The sequence below is a fragment of the Carcharodon carcharias genome, chromosome 15 (assembly GCF_017639515.1).
Source record: "Carcharodon carcharias isolate sCarCar2 chromosome 15, sCarCar2.pri, whole genome shotgun sequence".
NCBI classification, from domain to species: domain Eukaryota; kingdom Metazoa; phylum Chordata; class Chondrichthyes; order Lamniformes; family Lamnidae; genus Carcharodon; species Carcharodon carcharias.
Genome location: NC_054481.1, coordinates 47,463,000 through 47,490,622, shown reverse-complemented (window position 1 = coordinate 47,490,622; position 27,623 = coordinate 47,463,000). Strand labels below are relative to the sequence as shown.

The 27,623-nt window shown below is 43.5% G+C and overlaps 1 protein-coding gene across 1 annotated transcript in view; it reads right to left on the bottom strand.

Moving 5' to 3' along the window:
• Nucleotides 1-2,919: 2,919 nt before the first annotated feature.
• Nucleotides 2,920-27,623, bottom strand: part of card11 (caspase recruitment domain family, member 11) — a 188,120-nt gene continuing 163,416 nt past the window's right edge. Inside the window, exons 22-26 of the mRNA XM_041207409.1 lie at nucleotides 24,827-24,959; nucleotides 24,348-24,527; nucleotides 18,204-18,328; nucleotides 7,205-7,320; nucleotides 2,920-4,199 (exon numbers count right to left, since the gene is read on the bottom strand). Coding sequence (XP_041063343.1) covers nucleotides 3,992-4,199; nucleotides 7,205-7,320; nucleotides 18,204-18,328; nucleotides 24,348-24,527; nucleotides 24,827-24,959 — 762 coding nt within the window. The 3' untranslated portion in view covers nucleotides 2,920-3,991. The remainder of the gene's footprint in view (nucleotides 4,200-7,204; nucleotides 7,321-18,203; nucleotides 18,329-24,347; nucleotides 24,528-24,826; nucleotides 24,960-27,623) is intronic.

The window sequence follows — 27,623 nt, the reverse complement described above, 5'->3', positions numbered from 1 at the left end:
GTGCAGACCTGATTGGGACCCCCAATCGGGTCTGCGCCCCCATTTCACATGGGTAGGCCCAGTGTGACATGCGCCCGGAAGCGATGAGTGCTCCCTGTGCAGGCGGGGGTGGGGTTCCCTGAGTTGGGGCCTGCATGTGCGTGAAAAAGTGCAGAAATCTCCTTGAGGCACAGATTAGTTTAAGTTTTAAAACTTTAAATAAAGAAAAGAAAACATTTTAAGACATGTCCTCCCATGTGACAGTGTCACATGAGCTGGGACATGTCAATGAACATTAATGAAAAAATTTATTTAATTTATAAACCCTTCATGAAACCTCATCCTGCCCGTGGATGAGGTTCCATGAAAAATGTGAAGGCCGCCTGGGCTCTTCACCTACCTGCCAACCTTAAGGTTGGACAGGCAGCTCAGTTTATTAGCTTAATTGATATGTAAATGGCCTTAATAGGCCTTTGGCAGTTCAGCAGGTGCGCAGCCAACTTGGCTGTGCGCCCACCAAACTGAAAATCTAAATGACACGTGGTCGACGTCATTGCACGCCATTTTACACCTTGGCGAGCAGGCCCCACCCCCGCTCAATGAGCCGAAGATTCAGACCCAGCTAACTTCCCCCCCCCCCACCGATGTGTCTGTAGTTCAGCCTCCAGCTCATAAACTCTGAGCTAAAATAGCTTAAACTTCAAACACTGACTGTATATGTTTTTGCCCTGGATCAAACTGGCATCCAGGAACACCCACATGCTGCAGCTGTGACACATCACCTGTCCTGACATCTTTAATGTGTTCCAATGAACTATTTAATAATTTTATTCAATTACATATTTTAATTTTGTTTTTATATATTTTATTAACCTTACCACTAGTTGCTAGATTATTTTGAACCGTAGGAATAGAATAAACTTTAGTCACTTACCAGATCCTCACCAAATAACTAGCTTCTTCTCCTGTAGCAGAGTATGACCAGCCTTCCTGAAGGCTGAGAAAGTTAGAAAGCAGAAAGGAAAAGAGCACCTCTTTCCCTTCCTCCCCTAACTCCCTTAATTACCCAACTCCCAGCACTCTATTCTAAGTTGCATTTCTTACAGTAAACCTTACCTACAGCACCCCTTTCCCCCATGAGCTGAATACCCACTTGAACCAAATTCCCAAATATACTCACTTGGTCTCTGTCTCACTCAGGCCGAAGTCTCCACTCAGTGATGGCGCACCTCTTACTGAGCTACATCAAAGGTCATTGCAGAAAATAAAGGCCAGAGTTTCCCAGTCAGCGAATGGGGGTCGGGGCCCGCTCGCTGACATGTAAAATGACGTGGGATGACGGGCAGAACTCCCAACGTCACCCCGCCTCATTTCAATTTTCAGGTCAGCGGGGGCTCAGCCGATCAGCTGTGTGCCTGCCGACCTGTCAATGGATAATTGAGGCCATTGACAAAGTAATTAAAGTAATTAGTGGATCTGCCCATCCAACCTTAAGGTTGGCGTTCTGGCCTGGAGCCCTGGCGGTATTGGAAAAAGCATGAAACCTCATCCATGGGCGGATGAGGTTTCATGTAGGTTTTTAAAAATTTAATAAAAATGTAACTAAAAGTGATGGACATGTCTCAACTCATGTGACAGTGCCACATGAGGGGATGTGTCAGAGAAATTTTTTCTGTTTTTATGTGGAGATAAGAGCGCGAAAGAGCGCACTCTCGGCTAGAATCCCCCCCCGACACAGAGAGCGCATAGCGCTTCCTTGCAGAGTCATGCTGGGCAGGTCTTGACTGGCCCACTGACGTAAAATGGTGGTGTACTCCCGATTGAGAGTGCCGATTGGAGGTGCGCCCGCTCTTGAACTTTCCCCCAATGGGGGGAGAATTCTGCCCAAAAGCTCATAATGTAGGGGTAACACATTGGATGGGTAGAAGATTGGCTAGCTAACAGGAAACAGAGGGTAGGCATAAAGGGGTCATTTTCTCATTGGCAAGATGTAATGAGTTATGTGCTGGGGGATCAACTTTTTACAATTTATATAAATGACTTGGATGAAAGGATAGATGGTATGGTTGCTAACTTTGCTGATGACAGAAAGATAGATAGAAAAGTAAGTTATGAAGAGGACATAAGGAGGTTACAAAGTGACATAGGTAAGTTAAGTGAATGGGCAAAGACCTGGCAAATGGAGTATAATACAGGCAAATGTGAAATTGTCCATTTTGGCAGGAAGAATAAAAAAGCTTATTATCTAAATGATGAGAGATTTCAGAGCTCTGAGATGCAGAGGGATCTGGGTGTCCTCGTGCATGAATCGCAAACGGCTGGTATGCAAGTACAGCAAGTAATTAGGAAAGCTAATAGAATATTTTCACTTTATGTAAGAGGAATTGAATGCAAAAGTAGGGAGGTTATGCTTCAGTTGTATAGGGCATTGTTGAGACCACATCTGGAGTACTGTGTACAGTATTGGTCTTCTTATTTAAGAAAGGATGTAAATGCATTGGGAGCAGTTCAGAGAAGGTTCACTAGACCAATACCTGGAGTGGGCAGGTTGTCTTATGAGGAAAGATTGGACAGGCCAGGCTTGTATTCTTTGGAGTTTAGAAGAATACGAGGTGACTTGACTGAAATAGATAAGGTCCTGAGGGGCATGAAAGGGTGGAGAGGATGTTTCCTCTTGTGGGAGAATCTAGAACCAGAAGTCACTGTTTGAAAATAAATGGTTGCCACTTAAGACGAGATGAGGAGAATTTTTTTCTCTCAGAGGGTCATGAGTCTTTGGAACTCTCTTCCTCAAAAGGTGGTGGAAGCAGAGTCTTTGAATATTTTTAAGGCAGAGCTAGATCTTGATAAGAAAGGGGGTGAAAGGTTATTGGGGGTAGGCAAGAATGTGGAATTGAGGTTACATTCAGATCAGCCATGGTTTTACTGAATGGCAGAGCAGCCTCAAGGGTCTGAGTGGCCTATTCCTATTCCTAATTCGTAAGAAAATTCACAAGGCAGCTGAATGGATAATCTCAATTTTAACAACAGAATTCTTCTAATTCCCCCACAGTGAAAACCCTAGAGAAATGGGGATAGTATTTGTGCTGCGGGATCTCTGCCCTCCTTCCAGTGGGAAATCCGGAAGCCTGCTTGGAAATTTGAACCCATTATTTTTCAAGTATTTTTCCTTCTAATTCTCTAATTCTCCTCCTTTATAAAGGTTTTAATTCACAGAGGCGATTTCCCTCGCTGTTTCTGGTGTAGTAAAATCGTAAACCTGTTTGCTTAGAAAGAATATGCTTATTATTTTGCTACACCTTTTGCACAGAGGAATAACCTCCACTCTGATGTTACTTTGTTTTGTCTGGAATTCACGGCACTCCGGGATACTACCTCCTCTGGGATCTCTTGTAACGTTGATCCGACAGCAGGAGTGCACAGTTGGGTGAGATTACCAATGTCGTTCCCCCCTCCCCCCAAAGAGTAGCACATTCTACACAGATGTAATCCCTCAATAGCTTTGTATAAACATAGCTGGATAAGCCACTGGATGAATGTGAGGTGCCAGAGTGGTCAGGTCTGATGGGTCAAACAGGTGTTTTCCTTTCTTGGCTATGAATACATAGTCAAGAAACCCAGGCTAAACTGGAGCTTGCAATTGTGTAAGCAATAAGCAGAAGGCAAGGATTAAACTTGAGAATTCTCTCAGTGGCATTCTCTCTCAGCTAGTAATGCATGACCGCAGTTACTTCCACCCATGCCTCAAGTAGGCTTTGGGAAATCACGAATATGGAAAAGCATTTTCATGATGTCATTCATCATCTTTAAAACTGCAAGTTTTCAATTGCAACAAGTGTTGTTCTGAGCATTAGTTTTAACTGAGGTACCTGCCCATCTAGGAATCATCACCCATCAGTCACAAAAAGCATCAACTGAGTGTCTCCCCTGCAAGACTGGCTTACAGTTCGCAAGTCCATTAATGGCTGGGGATGTACCATTGGGATAAATTCTGCAGTCACTCAATAAAACCCTAGAGTTGGTCCTGGTCGATCCAGACTGTCTTCCTCTGCTCCTCGATGATTTTTTCTTTGATGATTTTGATGAGCTCCTTGATATTGCTCCATGCGTCAGCTTCCACTGTTGTGTACATGCAGGGGAGAGATTCTAGTTCACTCTCATTCAAACGGCAGCTCTTCAGGAACTCTTCCTCACCGCTGTCTGGTTTTGCTGGCAGCCTCCTGTAATTTAGATACATTCATTCACCTCTTTATGAATATCAAACATCTTATTTGGGTTTCACCAGCGCAATATGACAATATGTTAAGAAGATTTAGAAAATGTAGTCAGAGGTCTATTAATCTCCTATCATCATCTTTTTGGTCCTTCTCAATACCATGCCCATGCTTGGCTGAAAGGATCCAAGCTTCACTCTATGCTGCTCTATAACCAACCTCCAGAGGCACATAAGAGTTGGCCAGAGGACACTCTCCTGATTTTTGCTCTTTCCTTGTAAGGAAGTGTTTGGCCACAACTTAATCTTTCTCCAAGATGACATGGCTGATTTCTGAGCTACCACTGCATCATTGGACTTTGCAGATCAGAAGGAGGTCACTTTGACCCATCCACCTGTGCTAACTCATTGAAAGAGCAGCTCACTTAGTTCCATTACTCTGCCTTTTTCTTGTATCCTTTAATGCTTTTCTTTTTCAAATATTTATCCATTTCCCTTTTAAAAGCTATTCCAGATTCTGCTTCTACTTCTTTATTTTGGTAGGGATTTCCATACTCAACAACTCTTTGCATAATAAAATAAAAATCCATTCTTTCCCTCCCTTCTTTTGGCCATGGTCATAAAGTTATCCCTTCTAGCTGCTGATCAGTCAAGTCGTTCTTTCCTATTTAATTTATCATAACTCTTTATCGTTCTGAACACCTCTATCAGTTGATCTCTCAAGCTTCTCTGTTCTCATGAAACAGCCCAGTTTCTCTAGTCCCCCGCTCATAATTAAAGCATAGAAGTGTCAACCTAGATTTGTGCTCAACCCAAGACTTTCTGACTTACAGGCAAGTGTGCTGTACCACTGAGCCAACTCTGACATTTAGCCTAAACAATGATTTGTAAAAACTTAGAATTACTCATTCCTATTTGAGTTCCTATCTATAAAGCCCAGGATCCAATACCCTTTTTATTTACAGGAGTCCTTCCATTTATAAAAATGGCTATAACTCAACCTTTATGACTCTTGGTTCTTCTACTCCTTTTATAGTTTCACCATTTAATTTGTATTTCCTTCCCTTATACTTCCTCTGGAAAAGTATTACCTCACATTTCTTTGTGTTAAATTTAATTCAATGCCTTGCTGCCTAATCCGCTAAATTGCCCTTCTTACATTGAGCACAGTTTCTCTTCATGGTTAACCTCATTATTGTGCCACCTGAAAATTTTGATACTGTGTCCCCATGGCCCAGACACTATTTCGGTGAAACTTCGACATGAATCCTGCCAATCAATGATGCAATGTGATGAAGCTCCTGTGTAAACTACACTAATTATTTTACCTCCTTTAATTTCATTGAGTGCTATTATAATCTGTTAAGAGTATGAATCCTTACTAATCCTTCTCAAAGGTATTTTTCTTCCAGTGATATTTTGTGGTGTCTCTTTGAAAACATCACTGAAGCCAACAAGGGAGAAAAGAACACAATGAGATAGATGATATGCTGGGGCCCTGTCAGTTGTGGGATGTGTATTCAATTCCCTTCAATATTGAGTTCCTAATCTCTATCAGATCACCATGGATGGATGTTGAACAGAGGTCAGTTGAGACTTAAAAAAATATACATAGTCAGCTCCACTTACAGGAAATGCATTTTCTGCAGATAACTGTACATAATGAGGAGATATTGATTAACCAAACCTACTGTACTTGTGTTGAACATTGGTTTGCACAATTGTAGACATCAAATTATGTAGACAGAACTTAAATTAAGAATACCCCTCCTAAACTCGCTCAATGCTGTACAATTGCTTGCCATCGCATTGACATTTCATTGTGCACTGTCTTAATCACCTGTTATGGCTCCTTTATGTCAAGTTCTGCTTTAAAATAATTTGCTGATTTTACATTGACATATAATGGGTCTTTCCTGTCACAGAGCTTAATGAATCACAAAAAAATGTACTTGCAGCTTGGTGGAGAGTGGGACCATGCCAGTGGCCCTCAAATTCATTGCAATCCTTCATGTCTTCACCACCGGATCCCTTCAAGCTGCTATAGGGGGCATGGGCCACATATCATGGTCAGCAGCACATAGCTGCGTTAAACAAGTGATTGATGATCTCCATTGCCTCAACGGAGAAGGACCTCACTTTCCTCTTTGAGCTCAGCGGTCAATAGGAGAGAGCTTGGGGCTTTGCAGCATGGCTGGCTTTCTTTGTGTGCTGCCCCTCACTTGCAACTCACTGTTGTTGCTCTTCAGAGGTCAGAAACCTGCCTTCTGCATTGAGATGAGGGTCCTGGGGATGATGTTGGTAGCACTGAGCCTTTCAGACACTCTCAACAGGGCTGCTTCATTTGGGTCTTGGGAAACCTTTCCTCACTTCCTCCACCTGGACCTCCTCCAGGGTGCCATGTGAACCTGGGAGTGGGGTTGGCAGGAGGACGACTCATCATTGTGAGGCTACCTCACTTTAGGAGGTACATTCTCACTTTAAATAGGCTTTGGTAGCAGTGGTAGAAATTGCGGGTGGGCTGTGTGTTACGGTACACTTTTGGGTGGCCATCCATCAGCCATTTTATAGTGAGGGCCCAGGAGTTAAAATTGACACCATGAAGGCCTGTCACCTGCCCTGTCAAACTTCCCCCTCCCCATCCCCTCAACATGACAACCTTGCCCTACACATCCGATTCCCATCCTAAATTAAAATCAGGGCTTCTGTACCTTCAACTGAAATGATTCCGTACTCCCCTTGCAGCAGGGGAGTTGAGCTTAAAAAGGGTATAGATCAGCGAATCAAAGCTCTGTATCATTCCCTGCCTGGAGTGCTCAATTAAATTTTGAATTGTTGAAATTTGAATGTGAGACTTTTAACAGGGTGACGTAAGGAACCCTTCTTACGATAGCCGCTAAGCAATCTTTAGCTCCTCCCTGCATAACAAGACAAGTTTAATTTGGCAACATTGATTAGAGATGGCAGCTTTAACTAATTAAAGGCACCAATGTGGAAAGGATCAGACAGTACCTGAACCGCTTGATGTTCTTCTCACAGACTTTAATGACGATTATAATTGGATAGATGTCCTTCTTAATTAAATCTCTTGTGCAGCTCAGTCCGGCTTCTAGTAAACAATGTTTATTCTATATTATGGAAGGAAAAGGGAAAGACAATTTGAATGAACATCACACCGACCAGCTCTCATCCTTCTGCTATCACTACTGAGTTTCATAAAACATAACCCAAAATGTGGAGAGGAGGAAGGGATGAGTGTTATGTCAGCCACAAACATCAAATTGATGGTGGTACTCTACACGCCTGATAATGCAAGTAGGCTGAAGATTAGACCTTTGAAGAAATTAATATAAGTACTCCCACAGGCATAATGCATGTTCAAATTACATTCTTTCATAGAGATAAAAACAAAAAACTGCGGATGCTGGAAATCCAAAACAAAAATAGAATTACCTGGAAAAACTCAGCAGGTCTGGCAGCATCGGCGGAGAAGAAAAGAGTTGACATTTCGAGTCCTCATGACCCTTCCACAGAACTGAGCGAATATAAGGAAAGGGGTGAAATATAAGCTGGTTTAAGGTGCCGTGGCGGGGGTGGGTGGGGGGGGGGGGAGGAGAGAGAGAGAGAAGTTGGGGGGGCGTGGTGTGTTTGTAGGGACAAGCAAGCAGTGATAGGAGCAGATAATCAAAAGATGTCACAGACAAAAGACACACTCAACCTCTCCCTCCAGCAGCACCGCTGCACCCTTTCTCAAAGCTGCGCATGCCCCCAGTTTAATTTTATTCTTCGTCTCATCCGATGCCTCAACAAGAAACTTTTTCTCTTTCTCTCAAGTGCTAAGGAACGCAAGTTCCAACAACTCATCGACACCAACACCCATCTAGGACCCTCCACCCCTGCCTGTCCCTCCATCCCCACCCTTTCTTCCAATCCCAACCCTGGCTGTGTATTCACTATAACCCCTGACCTTCCCCTCTCCGACGCTGAACGTTCAGTGCTCAGCAAAGGACTTAGTTTCATACCCTTACGCCTTCATCTCAATGAATTTCGGGCTCGGCACGATGCTGAACTCTTTTTCCGCCGTCTTCGTCTCCGTGCTCACTTCTTTGGGCAGGAGTCCTCTCCCCGTTCAACGGATCCTTTTACCCACCTCCAATATTCTCCCTCCACCTGGACCCCTCCCTCTGGATTCTTACCTTCTCTTGATCTTTTCATTGAGAACTGTCGGCGTGACATTAGTCGTCTCAATTTCTCTGCTCCTCTCACCCATTCTAATCTGTCCCTCTCTGAACTTACTGCACCCCAACATTGTCATCAAACCTGCTGACAAGGGTGGTGCTATTGTTGTCTGGCACACTGACCTCTACCTCGCGGAGGCTGAGCGTCAACTCACAGACACGTCCTCCTACCTCTCCCTGGACCATGACCCCACCACTGAACATCAAGCCATTGTTTCCAGGACTGTCACTGACCTCATCTCCTCTGGAGATCTTCCACCCACAACTTCCAATCTGTTGTCGCCCAACCTCGGACAGCCCGCTTCTACCTCCTACCCAAAATCCAAAAACAGAACTGTCCCGGTAGACCGATCGTGTCAGCCTGCTCCTGCCCCACGGAACTCATTTCTTGTTATCTTGACTCCCTTCTCTCTCCCCTTGTCCAGTCCCTTCTCACCTACATCCGTGATTCCTCTGACACCTTCCGTCACATCAACAATTTCCAGTTCCCTGGCCCCAACCGCTTCCTCTTCACCATGGACGTCCAATCCCTCTACACCTCCATCCCCCACCAGGATAGTCTGAGGGCCCTTAGCTTCTTCCTCGGACAGAGGCCCGAACAATCCCCATCCACCACAACTCTCCTCCGTCTGGCTGAACATGTTCTCACACTGAACAATTTCTCCTTCAACTCTTCTCACTTCCTCCAAATAAAAGGTGTGGCTATGGGTACCCACATGGGCCCCAGCTATGCCTGTCTCTTCATGGGGTATGTGGAACATTCCTTGTTCCAGTCCTACTCCGGTCCCCTTCCACAACTCTTTCTCTGGTACATCGATGATTACTTCGGTTCTGCTTCATGCTCTCGTCGGGACTTGGAAAAATTTATTAATTTTGCTCCCAATCTCCACCCCTCCATCATTTTCACATGGTCCATCTCTGACACTTCCCTTCTCTTCCTTGACCTCTCTGTCTCAATCTCTGGTGATAGACTGTCCACCAATATCCATTACGAGCTTACCGACTCCCACAGCTACCTTGACTACAGCTCCTCACACCCTGCTTCCTGTAAGGACTCCATCCCATTCTCTCAGTTCCTTCGCCACCGTCGCATTTGTTCTGATGATGCTACCATCAAAAACAGTTCCTCTGACATGCCTCCTTCTTCTTTAACCGAGGTTTTCCACCCACGATCGTTGACAGGGCCCTCAACCGTGGCCGGCCCATCTCCCGTCCACCTGCGGTCACGCCTTCTCCTCCCTCCCAGAAACATGATAGGGTCCCCCTTGTCCTCACTTATCACCCCACCAGCCTCTGCATTCAAAGGATTATCCTCCGCCATTTCCGCCAACTCCAGCATGATGCCACCACCAAACACATCTTCCCTTCACTGCCCCCCGGCGGCATTCCGTAGGGATCGTTCCCTCTGGGACACCCTGGTCCACTCCTCCATCACCCCCTACTCCTCAACCCCCATCTATGGCACCTCCTCATGCCCACGCAAAAGATGCAACACCTGCCCCTTCACTTCCTCTCTCCTCACCGTCCAAGGGCCCAAACACTCCTTTCAAGTGAAGCAGCATTTCACTTGCATTTCCCCCAACTTAGTCTATTGCATTCGTTGCTCCCAATGCGGTCTCCTCTACATTGGAGAGACCAAACGTAAACTAGGCGACCGCTTTGCAGAACACCTGCAGTCTGTCCGCAAGAATGACCCAAACCTCCCTGTTGCTTGCCATTTTAACACTCCACCCTGCTCTCTTGTCCACATGTCTGTCCTTGGCTTGCTGCATTGTTCCAGTGAAGCCCAATGCAAACTGGAGGAACAGCACCTCATCTTCCAACTAGGCATTTTACAGCCTTCCAGACTGAATATTGAATTCAACAACTTTAGATCTTGAACTCCCTCCTCCATCCCCACCCCCTTTCTGTTTCTTCCCCCTTACTTTTGTTTTTTCCAATAATTTATATAGATTTCTCTTTTCCCACCTATTTCCATTATTTTAAAATCTTTTATGCCCCACTAGTCTTTCCACCTCACCCCCACTAGAGCTGTACCTTGAATGCCCTACCATCCATTCTTAATTAGCACATTTGTTTAGATAATATCACTACCTTCAACACCTCTGTGTTCTTTTGTCGGTGACATCTTTTGATTATCTGCTCCTATCACTGCTTGCTTGTCCCTACAACACCACCCCCCCCCCCCCCAGCTTATATTTCACCCCTCTCCTTATAATCGCTCAGTTCTGTGGAAGGGTTATGTGGACTCGAAACGTCAACTCTTTTCTTCTCCGCCGATGTTGCCAGACCTGCTGAGCTTTTCCAGGTAATTCTGTTTTTGTCTTACATTGTTTCATGCTCATTTTCAGATTGCTTCCTCCTAATTTTCTTCTCAATACTCCTGAAGATGATGGCAAATGCTGAGGTACAGGCTTATTTGGCAACCTTTCAAGTGGCCTTTCTTCGTAAGCCAGTCAGAATAGAGTGTCGACAGGGGCAGGAGTTGGTAGGCACTACAAACGAAATTGATTGTGTCTTTATCCAAAGTCCACATGTGGCCATTTCTCTGACAGAAACTGCTGTGGGTGGTCAGCAGCAATAAGTAACAAGTAATTTTAACACTTGTTAACCAAGGAACATCGAGGGCATATAGGACGAAATTTTCTGCTCCCGCCAGCGGTAGGAATTGTAGCGGGCAGAGGAACAGGATTTGGCAGGAAGCCAAAAATCAGTTTCATGATGTTGGGAAATTAGTTTGGAAACTTATTCTCCTGACTTTCATGGCAGGTTAAAGGAATGTCCTGCTGATCTATGTTGGGAACCTCATTTGCATATCATCAATGCTCATCAACACACTGGAAACTCGTCCCCTCTCCAAATTTAGCACCCCGCCAGTGGGAATTTAGAATGTTCTGTTTCACGACTGTACCTGAGTGGTGTGCACCTGGCAAGGTCGACTTCTTCCTGGACCTTCAGGGCAGTAGATGCTGCTTTCGTCTTCCTTTCACACCGTATTTAAGATATCAGCTGCCTGTCACACATGCTGTGCCAAGGCACAACTGAGGGGTGACACCTAGCCAGGACTGGGGGTTGGGGGGAGGGGGTGTGGAGTCAAGGAGCAGAGTGGAAGAGTGAATGGCTGTCCAGGTGTTGTTCAAATATGGCGTTCGGACGTTGGGGCCTCTGAGGTGACGGCAAGGCAGGCCACTTACTGCCCGCCCTGCCATGAGATTCGATGCGATCCTCGCAGCTGCATAATTAATGAGCTGAATAGCGCAAGATTGCGTGTGCTCAGCCATTCCCCTCTCCAACGCAAGTCACTCCTGAGTTAGGGCAGAATTCTTACCTTGATGGGCGGACGGGTCAAACTCCGCCACTGAAGCGGGCCCCGCCACCAATTTGAGTGGCCTACCCAACAGGAAGTGCTAAGCGCTTCCTGTGCGGGGGGTTTGGGGGGTGTGTGTGTGGTGGGATTCCCCAACTGTCAAAGTGCGCTTCTTCGCGCATACACATGAAAAAGCGCACTACTCCCTGAGACTAAGTGCTGTCTCAGGGAGATTGGTGAAAGTGTAAAAAAACATTAAAAATATAAAAATTATTAACATGCCCCCCTCATGTGACAATGTCACACGAGATGGGACATGTTAATAAAAAGGACATAAACTTTATTAAACACCGCCGATGGATGAGGTTTCATGTATTATCAGGAGCCCGCTGGGACTCCTGGCCTACCCGCCAACCTTAAGGTTGGACGGGCAGGGTCTTTAATGATTTTAATTAGCCTTAATTGGCCATTGACAGGTCGGCGGGTGGACAGCTGATTTCGCTGTCTGCCTGCCTTCCTCAATATTTAAATGGACCAGGATGACGTCGGGGGATCCTCCCGACGTTATCCCGCGTCATTTTCCCGTCGGTGAGTAGGCCCCACCCCCAAATCGCCGACGGGAAAATTCTGGCCTTAGTCTCCAAAACGGAAAATTCCGTTCATAGTGTGGCTGAAATGAGTTAATTCAACATAAATCAGGGGTCATGCTGAACTTCTTTGCAGATCTATGAGGCTCAGTAACAACTGAGGCAGTGCATTTGCCTGGTGTAGCACCAAGGAGCATGTGTCTTTCAATTTAACCATATACGGCACATGGATAGTAAGACATCCATGGCCATGGGCTGAGATAGCTTGCTCATGCCGCATGTCTTAAGAACTTCAGTAATGCCAAAAGAGGTCTTATTTCGTATTATTTACCGCTATCCCTTCAATTTTGTATTTAGAACCATGCTTATTTTATATCTTTGAAATAAATAAAAGAAGTGAGGTGACAGGAACTGGGCACAGAGAATAGATTCTATTAGTGGATTACATAGAATTTGCACCAATTTACCACCAATAAACAGGCCATTTCACCCAATTGGTCTGCGCCCGTGTTTCTACTCCACGCAAGCCTTCGAATTAAGGACGCCATTATCCACCATTGTTATCGTTTAACAACCTCCTGCTGGTTTTGTTTTAAATTATATGCACCCCAGGCAATTTTCTTCCTAATGACTTTCTCCTTGTAAGTAAACCCATTTGATCCAAACTGCCCTATGTTTCACCATGTTTCTATAACAAAAATTCACCATTAGGTGTAAAAATAAATGGAGGTTTAATTTTCAGAAGAATCAAAATTTTTGAAGAACTTAGTTTTACAAATTCAATTTCGGGATGAAAAGGAGAGTTTTAATTGGATAGCTCCCCCCTCCCCCGCCAACCCCCACCTTACCCCCCAAACTTCTTGTTTGAGAAATCAGGCTGCAGGCAGCCATTTTGATAGACATCAAGTTGATGCTTAAGGAAATTAAGCCTTAACACAGATAATGGATGCTAACTGATTGAACCTGACATTTGATTAACGAGTCAAAGCACTTGGGACTTGCGTCCTTTCTTTTTACCATTGTGATCAGAATCGGTTGAAATAAACAGTCATCGATTAAAGATTAAGGCGAGTTTGCACTGGCTCATTCCCAACAGCCCCTGGGCACAAGCTGACAGCACAAAACATTTTCAAATTGAGCAATGGCTGGAATTATAGGGAATTGAAGTCACTTTTCAATCTAACTTGATGGGCAGAGGGGAGGGAGGGAGGGAGGGGAAACAGAAATCTTTTCACTATATATTCTGCTGATCCATGGTTCTGTTGAATGACTGCATTCTCAGCTCCACTGATGTAAAAAGAATGCAAAAATTCAGCATTACGTTTAGATTTAAAATCATTGTTCACTTAAGTTAATTCCACCATACTGACAGCAGAAAAAGTAGCTGTATATCAATGCGGGTGAGAGGGAGGGGGAAATCAGTAAAGCTATTCATGTTATTTTTAACCATGGACATATGTTTTTTTGCATTTCTATGAAATTCCACTTTAACTCCATCTTTAACCCATTGGTAACTTGCATTTATTAAAGTATGGTGTTATGAATATGAGATGTTAAATGCAATCAATGTGACACTTGTTATGTAGGCTGATATGGCAAAGCTGACTGCACAACAAGATCCCACCAGCAGCAACAAGTGAATGATTTGTTCATTGGTGCAAAGGGAGAGTTTTGGTCCAGAAACTGTGAGAACTTGCTGTTCTTTCAACAGAATGCCTTGGCATCTCCATCAGAAAGACCGGGCAAGGTGGGGCTTTTATTGAATGTCTCATCGCAAGTGTGGCATCCTCAACAGTGTAGCACTCCAGCATAAGGCTTGTCATTAAAGCCAATTACAGCCACAAATTACTTCTGGGAATACTGAACTTTTTAAGGAAGACGTGTGTTTTTAAAGAAATACAAGCAAGGGCACTGAGCAAAAAATGGCTGATAATGTAAAGTGACCACTTTCTGGAAAATTCCTTTGTGGGTTATACTGAGAGACCTGTCTTGAGAGAACATGGAATGTCGCACCTGAAGAAGTGTCATGGCCTTCTTCAAGCAGTGACACTTAAAAGTGAGGTATGAAAGATGCAAAAGACTGATCTTTCATCTCCTGTGGTTGCAGAGACAAAAGACCGATTACCACGTCTTAATAGGCATCTAAAATCCAACTCATGTTGATCCATATCTCAGAATGTGTAAAATGGTGTACGTGTGTTGTGTTTTAATTATTTTTTCTTGGGTTTTTAGTGACTAATAAACTTACTGCTTCTTTAACTCAAGAATGTCTGGTTAAATTGGCTCCTTCTAAAAGGAGAAACACATTTGGACGAGGAAAAGGTATCCACAGGGGAAAGGATTCTTTTTAAATTAACCTTGTTGTGATTAGCTGAGGGAGTTAATAAAGAGGGGTAGCCAGCTCACCCGGGAGTATAACAAAATTGGGGTCCCATTCTGGAAGTTAACAAATTGAGGGGAATATTGCCCAGGGATGTAACAGGCTAGATCATGTGCTCAAGTTCTGGGATGGAAGCCGTAATCTTTTGACTCAGGTATGAAGGTGCAACCAATTAAGACGAGCTGACAGATTTAATCTTTTTGTCTCCATCTCACCAGTTTAACAGATGCATCAAAACAATCCAAAAAAAAATGTATCCAAGCATGCTATACCATTTAATGCAAATATAGCTGTGACAGCTGCCATTTAATTTTAAAATACTGAATCCCCCACTAATAATTTCAATTATCCCAATAATTGTAGCAATGATGGTCATGTGTAACAATATTGTGTAACAACAACTTACATTATAAAGGGCCTTTAACATTGAAAAAAAATCCCAAAGTGCTTTACAGACATAAGGAACAAAATGGATGCCTCACCAAGAAGGAGATATTAGCAAGGGGAACCAAAAGCTACTCTAAAGGGTTGGCCTTGAAGAAGGATCTTGAAGGAGGAGAAGGGCATGGAGAGATGGAGGGGTTAAGCTTGTGAATTGAAAGAGCTGGGCTTAGATAGCTGAAGGCATGGCGTTATGAATACGAGATGTTATAAGGCAGTTATGTTTTAAACTGTTTCCTTTAATTTGAGGTAAAACAGAGTGACCTGGAATGTGAGATAGTAAGAACATACTGAACATTGCCTAGGCCCATGAGATTCGATTGTCATTGGGGAAAGAGGCCCAGGCCGAAACCCATAGAAATTTATCTTGACACAAATGAGGGACAGCTAGTCTTTCTGGATGCAGATCTCAAGACTCAGAGAGAACTGGAAAGGGAAACAACTGCTGCTGTGCCAAGCAGTGGAAAAGATTGTTTTGTGTTAACCACTAAGCAGAATGCTTGTGAGAATGCATTTCCTGTTTGAAGAGACAGGACTTATAGTGAGTTAAGGATCAAAGAGTTGCCAGAGGTTGCCTTGCTGCTGGAAGTCAGTGCAATATGCTCAGATGATTGAGTAAAGGGACTTACATAGAATACTGGAAGACTTGCCCTGAAGCAGCAATGAGAAGGGAGTCTGATGAAAAGCTGGGAGGAGGTTGGGACTTAATCTACAAGCTACATATCTGCTGAGAGCATGGTGTATTTTTGGTTGTGTCAATGAATTAATGAGAAAGTACTTTTTCTGTAGTTTATTATATTATTGGCCTATTAAATAATGTTTACTCTATATTGATTTTAGTTTGTTCGTTACAGTAAAATTCTTAAAATGTGATATCTTGTGCAATTCTGTCAATGGCTGGCAAATTCATCACTGGAAAATTGATATCTCTGTTTAAAGGTTATCAGTCTCTGTGGGAATCGTAACAATGGCTGCCATTAATTTATTGTAAGCACAAAAAAAAAGTGCTTTCATTGTGACCAGAGACAGAAGTACAATTGAATGAACCCTCTCTCATGCCTTTGTCACCTCTAGACTTGACTGCTCCAATGTCTTCCTGGCTGGTCTTCTGTCCTCCACCCTCTGTAAACTTTAGCTCCTCCAAAACTTACTCTGAACCACACCAAGTCCTGTTTTTAAACTATATTCACCGCTGATCTACATTGGCTTCTGGTACCCAAATTCTTAGGAGTTAAAATTTTCAGCCTTTCATTTAAAAGTTCTTCATTAACTTGCACCTCCCTATCTCTGCCATTTGAATTCATCCCCTCCTGCATATTCTCTCCCTCTCTTCACCTATCATCACCAACCAAGCTTTTAGTCGCCTCTAGGCCTCATGCTGAAAATTTTCTCCCTGCACCCCTCAGCCTCTCTACTCTGATTAAGATCTTGGGATGTTTTTTATTGTTGTGTTAGTCCAAGTTGTTCTTCCTCTAAAGTTGGGTGAAGGGTGAGCTGAAAGTGGGGAAATCTGTGAATCAGGTGGGCTGTAAACAGATAGGCTGTAAATGGGGTGGGCTGTAAGTGGAATGGTCTGTAAATCAGGCGGGCAGTAAAAGAAATTTGCAGGGTTGCAACCTGAACAATTGTACAGCTTTCCTGCAATTAGAATCATAAAAACATAAAGCACAGAAGGAAGCTGTTCTGCTCATCATATCTATGCCAGCTCTGAAACAGCTGTTCATTTTGTCCCACTTCAATATTCTTTCCTTATAATCCTGCAAATTTCTTCTTTTTCAAGTATTTATCCAATTCCTTTTTGAAAGTTACTATTAAGTTTGCCTTCAGCACCTTTCAGAAAGTGCATTTTGGGTCATAACACCTTTCTGCATTAACGAATTCTCCTTATGACCCCCTCATTTATTGCCATTAACTTAATCTGTGTTCTCTGGTTACTGATCCACCTGCTGCTGGAAACAGTTGCTCCCCATCTGCTCATATGAAAACCCCTCATAATTTAAAACACTTCTATCAAATTTCCCTTTAACCCACCTGATTCACAGCCCTCCCCATTCACAGTCCGCCCCGTCTACAGCTCGTCCCATTGACTGAGATGACTGCAAATTCACCATTTCTTGTTTTGCTCTATTGTCAATAACTAATTCCACCCTCCAGATCTGGTGACTTGGTGAAGCCATTGTCTTCAGTCCCCTTCTTCACTCCCTCATCACAGATTCTATTGCTCTCCTTGACAACTATCTGAAGCTGAATCAGACTGTTCACATATTTGGCCTGAAAATGAGCTTTCAATCCCATATCCATGCCATTAAGACTATTTATTTCCACCACCATAACATTGCCCATCTCCCACCAACACCACCCCCCATCCCGCTGTCTCAGTTCATCTACTGAAATCCTCATCCATTTATTATCTCCAGACTTCCTGGCCACGCTCCCACATTCTATCCTCTGTAAACTTGAGGTCATCGGAATCTCTTCTGCTTGTTTGCCCAGTACCCATGAGCTCGCTGACCTACACTGGTTCCGGTTAAATAATGCCTCGATTTTAAAATTCTCGTTCTTGTTTTCAAATCCCTCCATGGCCTCGCTCTTCCCCATCTCTGTAATCTCCTCTAGCCCCACAATCCTACGAGATATCAGCGCTCATCTATTACTGGCCTCTAAACACTCCCAATTTTAACCACTCCACCATTGCTGGCTGCACCTTCAGCTACCTATAGGCCTTAAGTTCTGGAATTCCCTCCCTAAACCTCTCCACCTTTTTTTCTTTCCTCCTTAAAGTCATTCCGCTAAACCTACCTCTTTGACCAAGTATTGGTTATCTATCCGAATATCTCCTTATGTGGTTGGCTGTCAATTTTTGTTTGATAATACTCCTGTGAAACACCTTTGAACTTTTTATTATATTAAAGGCACAATATAAACACAAGCTGTTATTGTTCCAGTTATGTTTCTCAGCAGTATGTCAGTGGCTTTTGACATTGCAACAAAACAAACATTTTTTTATTACCCACGTTTGTAATAATACAGCAAAAAAACAATAAGGGAAAGCTTTTACCTTGGCAGTTACAGCTTTGATATTAGCAGGCATGACGCATTCAAAGGTGTTTAAATGTTTTTCTCTGGAGAAGATAATTGGTTCAGACTTCTGTTTCTGTAAATATTCTTCTTTGTTTAAAATATCTAAAAGGCAAATATTGAAGTTAATAAAATAATCCAAGCCATTCTTGTTTGAAAACAGTAATTCCATGGCTGTTTATTGTAAACTCTCTCCCTCCCTCCCTCCCCAACATCTCCTCTTTGTTCCCTGAAGTTAATGGCTCATATTGGAGGATGGTTTAGCCTAACACCAGACTCCTGAAGCAACAGCTCTATTTGGAACTTGGTCACGGCAGGAGTCTCACAGGAGAACAGCAGAAACTCTTTAGGGATGTTGTCAAAGCATCCGTGAAGAGGTCAAATATCCTTGCTGGCTAATGGTAGATCCTGGCTTGTGACTGACCGAAATGGAGAAGGTTCATCTGGAAGGGCACTGAACACATCAAGAGACTTCATCAGGAACATTCAGAGGCAAAGTTGAGGCATTAGAGGGAGCGCACAAATCTCCAAACAACCCATCTACCCTACCCTTCAAGCACCACTTGTACCACAGGAGGCAGAGTCTGCAGATTATACATTGGGCTTATCGGCCATCTGAGAACCCTTGGAGCACGAGTTGAAACAAGTCATTCTTCATCCTGAGAAACTACATAAGAAGATGATGATGATTTCAAAGACACCGGCTGCTCTAGCGTATCTTATCCATGTGCTAAGCCTCAGCATCACCAGGCCATTCAAGCACACAGAATCATCACAACCTCATACGCTACCTGCAAATACATACCCTCCCTAGCACAGTTACTGGCAATGATTAGGAATGCAAACCTAGGCTGACTTTTTCCATTTCTAACCACCAGCATTTGTGCTAGTAAGTTCTCATGAAAGGTCATCTCGAGCTGCAATGTTAACTCTATTTCTCTCCGCAGATGCTGCCTGACCTGTTGAGCATTTCCAGGGGGAGGATCTTCCAGTCGGAGAGCGGGGGCGGGGCTTGCTCGCTGACGTGTAAAGTGACACGGGATGACGTTGGGTGGAACTCCCGATGTCACCACACTTCATCTTCATTTTCAGGTTGGCGGGGGCACAGCCAAATTAGCTGTGCACCCACCAACCTGTCAATGGCCTATTGAGGCCATTTAGGAAGTAATTAACCTCATTAATGGACCTGCCCGTCCAACCTTAAGTTTGGCGGGTAGACCAGGAGCCCTGGCGGGCTTAAGAAAAAGCATGAAACCTCATCCAGGGGCGGGATGAGGTTTCATGAGGGTTTTTAAATATTTAATAAAGATTTCAGTGAAAGTGATGAACATGTCCCAACTCATGTGACAGTGTCACATGAGGTGACATGTCAGGGAAATTTTGCTATCATTTGTTTAACATTTTTAAATTTGGAGCCGATCTCCGTGAGGCAGCACTTAGCCTCGGGGGATCAGTGTGCACCTTAGCGCGCATGTGCGAAAGGGCGTACTCTTGACTAGGGAACCCCCCCGCAGAGGAAGCGCATAGCACTTCCTGGCACACGTCACGCTGGGTGGGCCTTAAGTGGCCCGCCCATGTAAAATGGCGGCGGGCCCCCGATCGAGAGTGCTAATCGGAGGTGTGCCTGCCCACGCCCGCTCCTGAATATCCCCCCCAACAGGAGGAAAATTTTTCCCAGCATTTTTTGTTTTTATTACCTTCTCAGCCAATATGTGCATTTGTCAAATTGGCAAAGATCCTTTTCTTCTAAGTTTGTAGATGACTTATTGACTGAAACTTCATTTTATTACAAAGAATTAAATAGAGCTTACAACACAGAAACCCATTTAGCCTTCTCGTCCAAGCTGGTGTTTATGATCAACACGAGCCTTTTCCCATCCCTATCAGGGTATTCTATATCCTTCCAGCATATTCTTCTATATCTTTCTTCTTTAAGCTTCCCCTTAAACGCGTCTTTGCTATTTGCCTCAAGCCACTCCTTGTGATAGTGAGTTCCAGGTTCTCCTTAATTCCCTAAGGGAGTAATTAGTCACTTACTTAGACTTAGGGCGGGATTTTCCGCACCCGCAAGTCAATGGACTTCTGGCTGGGGTGCTGCCTCGCCCACGGCAGCTCCCGCCCACGACGAGGCTGGAAAATCCCGGCCTTAGACTTGGTTCCTCCAGCCCCTTGCAGGATAATGGGCAGCAAGGCTTCACCACCGGCCCTGGTCCATTACAATTTCTTTCGATCCAGCATAGGTGCTGTCTCACTCTTGAAGGTCGTCTTTAAATGTACTTTGCCAGGTCTTCTTTGGCCGAACTCATCATCTTTTTCCATCTGGTGGTATCCATTCTACTGCCACTCTGGCAGGGTGTATATCTGTGAGGCGAAATAATTGTCCGGTCAGTCTCAGTTGTCTCTCTCTGTCATGATGTCCCAAAGATGTTTCTGATCGGTTTTCTGTAGCACTGCTTTCATTAGTGATGTTATTTCTCCATGTGATGTCCATGATCTTATGTAGGCAACGCTGGTGAAACATGTCCAACATACGTGACACTTTTGCTTTCTCTTCCATGTGATTAGCTTACAATCATGGCCCCTAGTTATGGTCTCCCCCAAAAGTGGAAAGATCATTTCTACGTCTACCCTTACATAAAATTAAAGACCTCGATCAGGCCTCCCTCAGCTTTCTACTTTCTGGAAAATGTGCCCCAGCCTGTTCAATTAGTTATCATGCGATTAAGATACTAAATTATAATTGTTCATCTTGTTTACTTCTGCTGTTACATATTATATTTCATGAATGCTTGAAACCAGTTTCAAAAAGTTGGAGCCAATGGCACTAATGTAGCCTTCATTCGTCCTTTTACATGTCAAACTTGCGTGAAGTCAACATGTCACTTTCCTACTGTTCTGATGAAGAGTCATACGGACTCGAAATGTTAACTGTCTTCCTCTCTGCAGATGCTGTCAGACCTGCTGAGTTTCTCCAGCTATTTTTGTTTTTGTTTCAGATTTCTAGCATTCGCAGTATTTTGCTTTTATCTTTATGTCACTTTTCTTGTTGGCTGACCTGAGCCTAGTCACATTAAAATGGATGGAAATTTAGGCCAGTTTATATTTTGGTTTAAATTGGTTGACTGTGGTGTCGGATCACATTTCTTTCTCAGGGACAAATTTTGAAATAACAACAAAGTCTTGGAGTTTTCAGCAGATGGTAGGAAGGCAAAACACTGAGGCTAAGCCTGAGCCAGAATCTGTCATGAATTCAATGAGTAGTTTCCATGCAACCACTTAAAACTGAAAACAATCATTTTCTATTTCAAAGTCTCAGACAGTTCATCAACTAATTCACAGAATCCGTCAGTAGGTGTCAATGATGTCTTTTTCTTGTCAAAGAAATGGTGAATAAGCCACTCTGCCACTGCAGCAAAAACTGCAACAAACTAGTTGTTAAAAACAAAGTCAGCACCTCTTCATGTCAACTCCTGTTACATGATTCCAAAGCACATTTGTCATTCAATTCAAATCTCCCAAAATGAGGCTTAAAATAGCCTTGTACCCAATCTTTCCTGGGATTTTGCTGATGTCGCATCAAAATTATAACTGAATGGGAGGAGAATCCTATGGAAATTTAGGGATAAAATATTTGCAAGCATTTTCATATCATTCTGTCCTTGGGCTCTGACACTGTTCCAGTGAAATTCAACAGAAACCCATGGAACAATACCTCATCTATAGGTTAGGCATTTACAGCCTTCCTGGCTCAACATTGAATTTAACAACTACAGATCATAATCACTGCTCCCATTTTCTCAGGCAGCTGGTTATAGTAATGGTTCTGCTGTTATCATTTACACCTCCTTTGGACACATTTCTTGTCGTTTTATTTGTTCCATTGCCATCCCCTTTTGCCTTATACCCTTATCTCTTTTCTCATTCACTCAATCCTGCCTTCCACAGACCTTCTCCTTTGTTCTTATATCTGCACCCCTACTCCTTTTCCCTCGCTCTGTTTGATCTCTAACATTTCTCAGTTCAGATGAAAAGTCGTTGACCTGAAATGTTAATTCTGCTTCTCTCTTCAAGATTGCCTCCACAGCTGCTGAGTGTTTTGCAGCATTTTCTGTGTTTTTTTTTAATGTCAGATTTCAACAGCTGCAGTATTTTGCTTTTGTAAAAAGATGGATTCGGGTAGATGGGTAACTGCAGCAGCAAAAGAGTAAGGAGACAATATCCAAACCCCTACTGTGTGCAGTTCACTAGTTTTTTTGTGTGGCAGGGCGAATGATTTATGAAGGTGGACGTGAAGGGAAGGGGAGCCCCGCAAGATCAACTGGACCATGTGGAAGCCAAGCCAGTACAAAATAATCAAAGATAGTGTAACTGCAGCCACAGAACAGTGTATATGAGTCCAGGATATTCTGTCCTCAATTGCACAAGGAGACATGGTGGTAGTGGCACCACCGAGGATCTGTAAAGGAAAGTGTAAGAACAAAATTGTTCCTTTTAAAAAAGAATCCTATGTTGCATCCTTCGCAACATACCAATGCATCTGATAGCTAAACTGAGACTGATGCCTCCAGATGTGCCAAAAGGCCTGCAGGAAATGAACCAACCAAATAGAGAGACTTCAGTCTTTACGCATGCAAAAAAAGAAGCCTGCAGGCAGTGAAGTAGGAGAGTGGAGATGCTCCTGCCCAGGACTTACTGAACAGCCTCAAGGAAGAAACTCAAGAGAATATAAACACTCTTACCACAACTAAACATCATGCAAGCAGTATTTCAATTGAGCAGTGAGGAGGAATGCTAACTGCCTCAGAGGACCAGACAAGACCAAGTATATATCATCATTGTATGTCAAAATAGATTCTCATCATCCTGATGAAAAATAACTTCATTAATAATATCTTGGAAGCATGACTGTGAATGCACTTGTCACTCACGCATAGTTAAAGTCTGAATCTTTACAATTAAAATATGATAAGCCTTTTAGATGGGCCAATCCAACAGGACAGTCAATGTAGCCAATGGATTGGCTCTTCTACACTGACAGCAGTTTTCCAAATTACACTTACAATCAATGGCTCAGTTCATTCACAGTTTCATCCCCCTGCAAGTAAAAACATTCCTTATACACTTTCCATTGCATGAATCAACAGAAGTGAAGAATATCATAGCTACAACTAGCTTGACTTTTTCTGTGTATCCCAAGCTCTCCCACTTCTGCTCCTACCGTAATTGCACTGGGTTCTTTGAGGACCTTAAGTGGTGCACCAGGATCTATGCTGAGATTGCACAAACTCTTTTCAAGTAGGAATCTTAGAGCCGGCAGAGAAAGGGTACTCTCCACCATGGCTGGATTTAAACCATACAGCACAGAAGACGTTCAGCCCATTGTGCCTGTGCTGTCTCTTTCAAAGATCTATCAAATTAGCCCCAATCCCCCAGTGTCTTTCCCCATAGCCTGAAAAAGCTTCCTTTTCAAGTATATATCGAATTAAATTTTCAAAGTTACTATTAAATCTTCTGCCACCCTTTCAGGCAGTACATTCCAGAGTGTAATAACTCAATGTTGAAAAATGCTTTCTACTTATCTCTTCTCCATTTGTTTTGCAAATTACCTTAAAATACGTGTCCTCTGCCTACTAACCTTTGTGCCAATGTAGTTTCTCTTTGTTTACTCAGTTCTGGTTAGAAGTGTTAGCTCAGTGAGCAGGTTTCACTGTCCTGTTTGTTCAAAACATTTGTGGCCAAGGCATGACACAACCTTAACAGAAATACCTGGAAAAACTCAGCAGGTCTGGCAGCATCGGTGGAGAAGAGCACAGTTAACGTTTTGAGTCCTCATGACCCTTCTACAGAACTAAGTAAAAATAGGAAAGGGGTGAAATATAAGCTGGTTTAAGGCGGGGGGGGGGTGTTGGGACAAGATCATCCCCCACCCCACCCCTTAAACCAGCTTCACCCTTTCCTATTTTTACTTAGTTCTGTTGAAGGGTCATGAGGACTCGAAATGTCAACTGTGCTCTTCTCCACCGATGCTGCCAGACCTGCTGAGTTTTTCCAGGTATTTCTGTTTTTGTTTTTGTTTTGGATTTCCAGCATCCGCAGTTCTTTGCTTTTATGACACAACCCTTACCTGACTTGCAGATGTCAAACTCCATGGCTTCTCCAGAATTGAGTAACTTTTGCACCAGCATTTTGGCCATTGAGGTGGGTGAGAACAACACAGGGCGTTTCTGCTGGATGTGGTACGGATGGACCAGGCTGTATGGGATCAGGCTGAAACTCCTCTTGATGTCGCTTTCTGTATCTACATCTTCAACAACAAAAAAAAAATGTAAAATGGGGAGGACAAATTTATCTTAGTTTTTGTATAAGAGTCTTGCAGGTTTCTGTGAGAAGGACTTAAAAAGTTCGGTATCTGGCCAACAACTATACATTACTCAAATAGATGATCTGGTTGATTGCTGATTGCAAGAGTTTGCAGATTGACAGCCATGTTTCTTACATTACAACAAAGACTGCAATTCAAAAAGTACTTCATTGGTTATAAATTGCTTTGGGACATTCTGAAGTCATGAAATTTTCTATGTAAATGCAAGTCATTTTTATTACCATCCTGTTTATCAGCTGAGAGTTTCAGAGTTTCGAAAGAGGCTTTTGCCGGGCCAGATGGGGAGCCAGTGACAATCCGCACGCGCTCACTGCTGTTCATTCTCTTGTACTTGTTATCAGACCTACTGACAAACTGTCAAGAGGAAAAGAAAATGTGAGAAGTCTAGTTACAAAGCCAAATCGTGCAAGCCCAGTAATTTTAAGGTGCAAATTAGGTACTTGCTAAATGAATGCTGCATTGAGAGGCCTCCAGCACATATTAAAGTAAAGGATAGTGATCAAGTCCGGTTCGCCCATCACTCCTGTGCTCACTGATCTATATTGGCTCCTAGTCCAGCAACGCCTTGATTTTACAATACTCATCCTTGTTTTCAAACCGCCCCATGGCCTTATCCCTCTCTATCTCTATAACTTCCTTCAACCCTATAACTCTCTGAAAACTCTGCACTCCTCCAGTTCTGGCCTCTCATACATCCATGATTTCCACTGGGCCTCCATTGGTGTTCACGCCTTCGATTGCTTAGGCTCTAAACTCTGGAATTTCTTTCCTAAACCTATCTGCCTCACTTTCCTCCCTTTAAGATACTCTTAAAAACCATCCTGTTTGGCCAAACTTTTGGTCACCTGCTCTAATATCTCCTCTTTCTTGGTGCCATGTTTTGTCTGATACCACTCCCGTGAAGTGCTTTAGGACATTTTACCATGTTAACCGCTCTTTATAAAAACAAGTAGTTGTTATTTTATTGATTCTGGACATACTTTGGGAGGCGAACACCAAGTGACAATTTGAAGGTAACATTTGCACAGCAGGGTCCTTTTACATAAACCCATTCAGCGTAATATCTGGAGACACTGGTGCAGGCCAATCATGCTGGAGACCAAGCTACGAATTAATTTTTGAGATTCATGGGATCCCAGTGGATGATAGAGTGTATCATCTGAGATAGAAGCAGAATAAATCAGTGGCAGTTGGTGAGGAGCTCCTATCCTACCAATCAAAAATGCAGATCTTTATATGGAGTTGTGTGAAAGGCAGGCTGGGAGCAGGGTCAGTCTATTTGATCCTCTGAGAGAAAATGTGCATGAGGTAAATCAGCAAAAAGTTTGTGTTTGTGTGTGAGTAAGCAAGAGTCAGTGAGATTAATCTCTTCCTACTCATTTTTAGAAGTGTTTTATTATTTGTGTCTGTGGAAAACAAGACCAAGGGTCCACTCATCATAGTTCTACCAGTTACCTATCTTTAGACTCTAACCAGAGTCTCACTGAATTCCTAGTTACAATGCAGCAAAGGATTAGGGGAGGGGAAATGTATTTAGAAAGCTGTATTTTTATTTGACCGTGAATCTAAGAAAACTGGGAAATTTCCACACATATAAACGGCAGAAAGACAGAAAGGAGAAAGAATTTGTGTCTCTACAAAGCACCTTTCATGACCTCAGGATGTCCCAAAGAACTTTACAACCAATTAAATGCTTCTGAAATACAGGGCAAGATTTTTCAGATGTTACTCTGTCATTGAAAAAGTGGGCGGGGGGGTACATCCCTGTCGATCACAGCAGCCCTGCAAACCATTTAATTAATTAGCTGGAAACAGGACTTCTGCCCCTCACTTGGGAGGAAATTCTGCCTCAAAAACTGCTAGCCATCTGATTGGCCAGCAGTTCAGTGGTCCTAGCAGTGCCACAGAGCAGTCCTACCAGTCCAAGTGCTGAAGCCCACAGGACCAGATAAGTCTGGGGTCTTGTGGCAGGGTAAGTACGAGAGGGGAGGCCTGGGGGGAGGATGGGGTTGTTGGAGTTGTGATGGCAAGGCCAGTCGGGAAGGAAGCACCTGGGAGAGGGGCAGATCTTGGGAATATGCCCAATCTGGAAAGTGGCCAATGATGGAGGCACTCACCACCTCTCCTGCCCAAAGCCCATGCAGGATTACTTGCTAGGCCTCCCCTGTCCCAAATTCTTCCCACTGGAGGGAAGTGGCTCCTAAGTGGCCAATAGGGTCTCAATTGGTGCAAAGGCAGTGGTCCACCCTAGGCCTTGCCTTCCCTTCATAAAATTGCAGGCAGCTCAGAGGTTGACAGGAAGGTCACCATGGGAATTTTACGGGCCCTCCCCCACCTGGAAACCCGCCAGTTGGGACCTGTCAAATTCGGCCCATAGGTGCTATTGCAATAAAGGAAATTTGGCAGCCAATTTGGACATAGCAAGCTCCCACAGACAACAACGTGATAATGACTGATGGTATTTTTTAATTTTGTCAGGGCAGGGTTGGTCAGGGCACTGGGGAGACATGCAGTTTGATATGAAAGTGTTTCTTTCCAATAATGGTCACACCAGATTGACTAAAATAAATCCATTAATGAGGCTTTCTGAAGTCTAAAGGGATTATGTGTCATGTGCAATAGGCTAAATACAATGAGTCTTTCTGTTTGAGCTCTACATTAGCAGACATGGTACTTCGCAAGTTAGTAGTAAGCAGGGGCTCAGAGTGGTCTTTCATGAATACTACAAGAGAAATATCTGAGTGCAAACTAAACAGGTAATAATGGTGAGCTAAATGTTCTTGCAATCTATCCCATACATCGGTGATTCGAATGCAAACATCTTACAAAAACTGTGGTTACCTTTCAGTGTAAACCCTCCCATCAAGCCTGATACTAAAGTTAGAAACAAGAAACAAGGTGGCTAATTTCAGATTTGCTGGAGGAAGTGGTCTTCTTTAGGCAATTATCTGAAATTTAATTAGATCTTTCAAATACAATCTACAGTTTTGTATTTGTAGCAGCTTTCCAATGTAACTA